Source organism: Mya arenaria, chromosome 6 (assembly GCF_026914265.1).
Source record: "Mya arenaria isolate MELC-2E11 chromosome 6, ASM2691426v1".
Taxonomy (NCBI): Eukaryota; Metazoa; Mollusca; class Bivalvia; order Myida; family Myidae; genus Mya; species Mya arenaria.
This window is the reverse complement of record NC_069127.1, coordinates 31,716,368-31,722,644: the sequence shown is the minus strand read 5'-3', so window position 1 is coordinate 31,722,644 and position 6,277 is coordinate 31,716,368. Positions and strand designations below refer to the sequence as shown.

At 36.8% G+C, this 6,277-nt stretch overlaps 1 protein-coding gene across 1 annotated transcript; it reads right to left on the bottom strand.

Moving 5' to 3' along the window:
* Positions 1-1,639: 1,639 nt before the first annotated feature.
* On the bottom strand, positions 1,640-5,893 carry LOC128237711 (uncharacterized). The gene is made up of 3 exons (XM_052953293.1): positions 3,923-5,893; positions 3,688-3,737; positions 1,640-1,724 (listed from the first exon to the last, which is right to left on the bottom strand). Exons 1-3 carry the CDS (start codon positions 5,891-5,893, stop codon positions 1,640-1,642), a joined length of 2,106 nt encoding a protein of 701 aa, XP_052809253.1.
* Positions 5,894-6,277: the final 384 nt, after the last annotated feature.

The window sequence follows — 6,277 nt, the reverse complement described above, 5'->3', positions numbered from 1 at the left end:
AACCATCGTGTTTAGTTTATACATTATAAGATCTTTTACAACGATTGTAAAGAAAGTTATGATAACTTATACTGAGTCACTCTCGTTGGCACGATGTTCCGCGAGAGTGTGGTCTTGTGTTGTGGGGGAAATCGGAGTACCTGGAGAAAAACCACTTGTCCGGCTTGGTGACCACGAACCCAACTCACGTGCGCCAAGGGTGGGAATCGAACCCGGGCCGCCTTGGTGAGAAGCGAGTGCGCTAACCACTGCGCTTACCGGATAAGCCGTCGTCTGATTGAAACATAGCCAGCACCATATGTATACCATCTAGAACAAATTTCCTGATGAATGTATGATTTTTTTTTATTTATCTATCCTTTTAAATGAATTATAGCGCAATGATTATTTATAAATGTCAGATATACTTTTGTTGTTGTCTTGAAGTTGACCATTTGTTAAGCGGTTCACATTCTCTTCCTCATCCGGAACTCCTCGACCATTTTTATCGAAAACAACCTCGAATGTATTTGGACGGTTCACATACTCAAGAAGCGGTACGTTTAAGACGGTTGCAAGTAGATCGCGTATTAATTTTGTTTAGCAGTTAAACTTTATGACTTAACTCAAGGGAATTTTAATTATGTTTGCAATAGTACACTTAACTGACAATCAATGTAAACTTAGATCAATAAATACAATTCTAAAACACTACATTTAATGAAATATATAATTCAAACATTTACGAACTACTTCAACTGATGTAGCGGCATACATCCGAGGTTGTTTTCGATAAAAATGGCCGAGGAGTTCCGAATGTCACCTCCAATGTGTGTATATCACGTGATACATTACGTCATATAAGCTAAATCGGAAGGCAACATTTTGCTTAAAATGAAGACTAAACACATAAATAACTTTTATTTTTCTACACCATTTTGAATGAAACAAAGGGCAGTCTATTCCACAACGGAGACCCATCTCCGTTTTATGACCGAAGTGACTAGTTTCTTCCTAGACTTAGACAAAATAATGTTTTAACAGTGCTACATTAGCGGCGGCTTTGCAAAAAGGTTAAGAAGAAGGCGGGTTTCTGTTAGGAGTAGACCGGCTATGTTTCATTAAAAATGCTAAATTAATTTTAAAGTTATCTTTGTTTAAAGCCTTCATTTTAAGCAAAATGTTGCTTCCCGACGTAGCATTTATGACGCAATTTATCACGTGGTATACAGACACTGACCTCTGAAGATAAAAAACCCTTACACAATAGTTTTACAATAGTATTTTATTGGCTTTCATAACTCGAGGGCTCCGTTTCAATCGATCTTAGTCGTAGATTGAAATGATCTTAATGTCATAATTTTTATTTTGTTACATAAGTGTGTGTAAATATAAAAAATATTAACTCAAAGTCGATGAAACAAACTTAAACCAATTTGTGAAGTTTATACAGAGAGCTTTAAAATATTGAAATTACGACTAAGATCCCTTAAAGGAACAGGCCGATCCAAACGAATATAGCAAATACGTCATTTGTCCATAACTGAAAGTAGATATCAACACGTTGTCCATAGAGAATGTCCATACATGGCAGCAGTGGTCAAGAGGGAAGGACATACATTTGTCCATCGAGGATTTAAAGAGACCGGGAATACGTCGTCTAGTCGGTAGGCTTGTGCCAGAAGCGTGACCCTGCAAGCCCGACCACACCCAACATAATCGTACGCAACGCCACATCGGCCCAACTGGCAAACAAAAAACATATACAGCGTTATTATTTTGAACATTCAGTTATATTCATCGTAATCAGGAAATAACTTATCTTTATAGAAAAAGATATTTGTATAAAAGCATTATTCACATTGATATATGGGTTATGCCTCTAGACAGGGTTTATTATTATTTTTTTTTTTATGAACCCTGGGCGTGTCCGTGTAGTTTTTATTGTAGTATTGAATCGATTGAATTCAATTCATGCAGGGGCATATGAGCCGCGTCGCGCGATTTTGGGCCTTCGGACATATATTTGCTATTACAATGTTTTAAGGTATTTGAATGAAATTATATTTCAGGAAGATATTCTGAAAGTTTCATGATGATATCACTTAAATTGCGTTAGATACGTGCTTACAAGTAAGACCATGTATTGCACATTTTGAATACTAAATTTGACGTCATTCAAATGACGTCGTTACGAAAGCACTTTATTCAAATGACGTGCAAAATTAACGTATTAATATCAAATTTAGCTTATAATTTAAATTCTTTTCTTATCATAGAATCTTCAATGACCATTAATTATATTATCTTCCTTTAGGTCATGTAGGCCTTCACTTTCTTTTCGAAAATGAAAAAAAGCCGAAGAATTCATATAAATTCAATTTCAAGAACCTCGGAGTAAATGAAAATACATTTCCTATTAGGAAACATACGCCAGAATATATGTCCACCAATCTAGCTGAAAAATAAATTTAGGAGATGTTCCCAAAAACCTACATATAAATCAGCCTACACCTCATTTTAGCCAAACTACGCCCCTGTAATGCAAAACACAAAGGCAAGTGCAGTAACGATCACACATTTACGTTCATGTTATCGTGTCTATACAATGATCACGATACATATACGACACAAATAATAACTACGAAGAGAGGATACCAGGTTGATTTTGTATGTCTAGTCCCACATATTACAAATAAACTTAAGTCAAATCTTAGTCTCTATCTCAACTCCGTGTACAGGGGTCATATTCAATAAACAACTTAGATCAATCTTAAATTTAAGAGTAGAATCTGAGCATTTTGATTGGACTGTTAAATAAATTGACCAATCCACTGAATGGAATCACTGAGGTTAAGGATAAGAACTATATTGAATACCACACAAGATGATTCAAAACTGTGTATGTTTTTACTACTTAAAATGTATTTCTGACAGTATGTACTGATACACTTCTTTTGTCAATATTTTAAAGAAATATAATAACACAGCATATAATGTATTTGCGCTATTGTTAAAATAAGAGTTGAACTCAAGTACACGTTTTGCTGTAGAATGTTTTTTTGTTTTTTAGGAAACTTGCCCAATGTTCTTAGCCAACATGTTCTATGAGAGAAAACACATTTAGAAAGAGCAAAAACATACACAATGTTAAATGGCGCTAAGTGGTAAAAGAGTCAAGATTGAGATTTGATTTGACAAAATAATTTTGCGATATTGGGGTTAGGCACCATTTTCACAAAAAAGAGTTAGGTAATTACTTCATAGATCATAGAATGATTCAAAATTGAATTTGTTTGTAGTCTGTTAGATTCTCGCATAGATTATTATGACATAACAAGTTGGCCATTTTAAAAAAAACGTATTTTGTAAAATAGCTAGGAAGATACTTGTGCACTAACAACTAAGTATTAAAAGCTGCGCTATACTGATGCATGTTATAATAATTAAGATAGCACACACATCTTTGGTTGAACGCGGTTATAAATACAAAGAATTGGAACATAGTTTGTCAATGAAATAATCAGATAAAAGTTCATTTAAGTTTACATTATAAACAAAATTTAAATAGTGAACTCAGTTTTGGAAATACTGGAGAATGTTCGTCAGACCGGGCCAGGTAAACAGTATGTTAGTTAAAAAAAACTTGCTGATTCTTATGTGTGATATTTACATTTTTTTAGCGAAAGGGATATAAAGGTCTAGTACCTGTTGTCAATTGCCGTCGTATAAGAGTGCCGCAATACGCTAGGCTTCATCTGAAATTAAAAAAAGAAACAAACAATCATCTTTTTCTCACTAATCTAAGGCCGCACACGAAAATAAAATAAAAAAAAAACATTTCTGTATGTATTTCTTTTTTATTCGAGTATGCGAATAATGACATTTCATGATACACTATGATGGAAGAATTTAAAATTATTAATAAGGTAATTCCACTTACTTCTTCCTGACGCCTTCTTGACATATAGCTGTTCATTTCCAGTTTTTGTCCAATGTCGACCCTCTCTCGTTTTGACCATATTGTTTCTCTGCGATTTGAAAATGTTTTCAAAGGATTCATGCTTCTCTGTAAATGCATTTGCATTCGTGTCCGTGAGAAATTGTTCCGCCGTCTGTCGTTGTTCCGCCTTCTATCGGGTGAAAATATCGCCTCCATATCATCATGTTGCCGATGAATTGAAAATATACTACCAGAGTGCTCCCTTTTCCTATTTTGTCTATGGTCCAGCTGAAAACTAGACATATCGTCCTTATACATCCCAATGTTTTTCAAATCGACGTCAATGTAACCCAGAGACGAATGTATGGTTTCCCGATATGTCGAGCGTTCGTTTCTCTGGTGTATGTTTGAAACCTCGCGTTTTAGGTCGCGACTATTTTGGTTCATTATTCGTCTTCTAGTAGTTGTATTTATGTTACTGCGAGTATTACTTGTCCTATCACCCCCTTCATTTTCCTGGTTACGCATTCCCCTAGCAGAGTTATCCGTTTCTTCTCGTCTTCTATGCATAGTCTGTGGCTGTCTTCGAATGTTTGTTTCTCTAGGTTTTGTAGACTGAATACGAATTACTGACCATTTCTTTGTTTCATCAGACCGTCTTAGTATGCTACTTGATCTCGAAAGGGTCTCTCTAATGTTATTAGAAGACTGTTTCAGAATTTCCTTTTGTTCATTATCATTAAACCCCTGTTGTTTATTTCTCATTGAATTATCACGCACTTTTACCCGTCTGTTGCTCCCGAATAATCTTACTAGATTTTCCCTCAATTCATCTCTCCCTTGTGCAAAATATCTCCTGTAATCCCCATTTTGTACATCTCCCCTCTTCATCTCTCTAACTCTGTCGTGTCTGTTTCGAGCTCCGTGTTCCTTGCCAAATCTCTGAGAATTTCTAACTTGTTTGGTATTGTCCTTTTCAAATATGCCGTAACTTCTAACTGAGTTAATATTCTCGTGACCATCTCTTCGGGAAATTCTAAATGGTTCGATATTGTTATTGGCAACTCTCCGGGATTTTCGAAATAGGTCGACATTGTCTTTGTCAACTATCCGCGAATTTCTAAGTGGGTGGATATTGTCCTTTACAACTCTCCGGGAATTTCTAACAGGGTCGATATTGTTCATGTCTACCCTCCGGAAAATTCTAACTTGGTCGCTAATGTCATTCCCAACTCTCTGGGAAGTTCTAACTTGGTTGTCAACTCTACGGGAAATTCTAACTTGGTCGCTTTTGTTCTTCCCAACTCTCTGGGAAGTTCTAATTTGGTTGTCAACTCTACGGGAAATTCTAACTTGGTCGCTAATGTCCTTCCCAACACTCTGGGAAGTTCTAACTTGGTTGTCAACTCTACGGGAAATTCTAACTTGGTCGCTAATGTCCTTCCCAACACTCTGGGAGGTTCTAACTTGGTTGTCAACTCTGCGGGAAATTCTAACTTGGTCGCTAATGTCCTTCCCAACTCTCTGGGAAGTTCTAACTTGGTTGTCAACTCTGCGGGAAATTCTACTTGAGTTGATATTCTCCTTAACATCCCTTCGGGAAACTCTTACTGGTTCGATATTGCCCTTGCCAACTCTCCGGGATTTTCTAAATAGGTCAATATTTTCTTTGCCAGCTCTCCGGGAATTTCTGACAAGGTCGATATTGTTCACGTCAACTCTCCGGAAAATTCTTACTTGGTCGATATTTGACCTGTCAACCCTCTGAGAAATTCTGACAGGGTCGATATTGTTCATGTCAACTCTCCGGGAAATTTTGACTGGGTCGATATTTGCCTTTTCAACTCTTCGGGAAATTCTGACTGGGTCGATGTTTTCCTTGCTAATTCTACGGGAAGTTCTATCTTTGCCGTTCTTTTCTGTTCTACCTCTTCGGGAAATTTTAACTGATTCCTTATTTTCTTTTCTCATTCTCCGGGAAGTTCTAATTGGGTCGATGTTTTCAGTACCATCTTTTCGGGAAATTCTAAATGGGTCAATAGTTTGCTTGCCATTTCTCCGGTAAAGTCTAATTATTTCATCACTTTCCTTGCCAACTCTCCTGGAAATTCTTACGGGGTTGATGATTCGACGAATCGAGCCGATTTTTCGACGCTGGATTCCCTTAACCACGTGGCTGTGAAAGTTGAGACTTGGCTCTGTGAGTTCTTGGCTAATAATTAAGTCAGGCACGATGGTGTCTTGACTTCCACAAAACGAAAAATCGCTTGAACTCTCTTGCGCAGCCAAAAAAGGATTAATACCGTCATTGTATTTATGGCTTCTATCAGAGCTGATTATGAAATCCGCACGGGA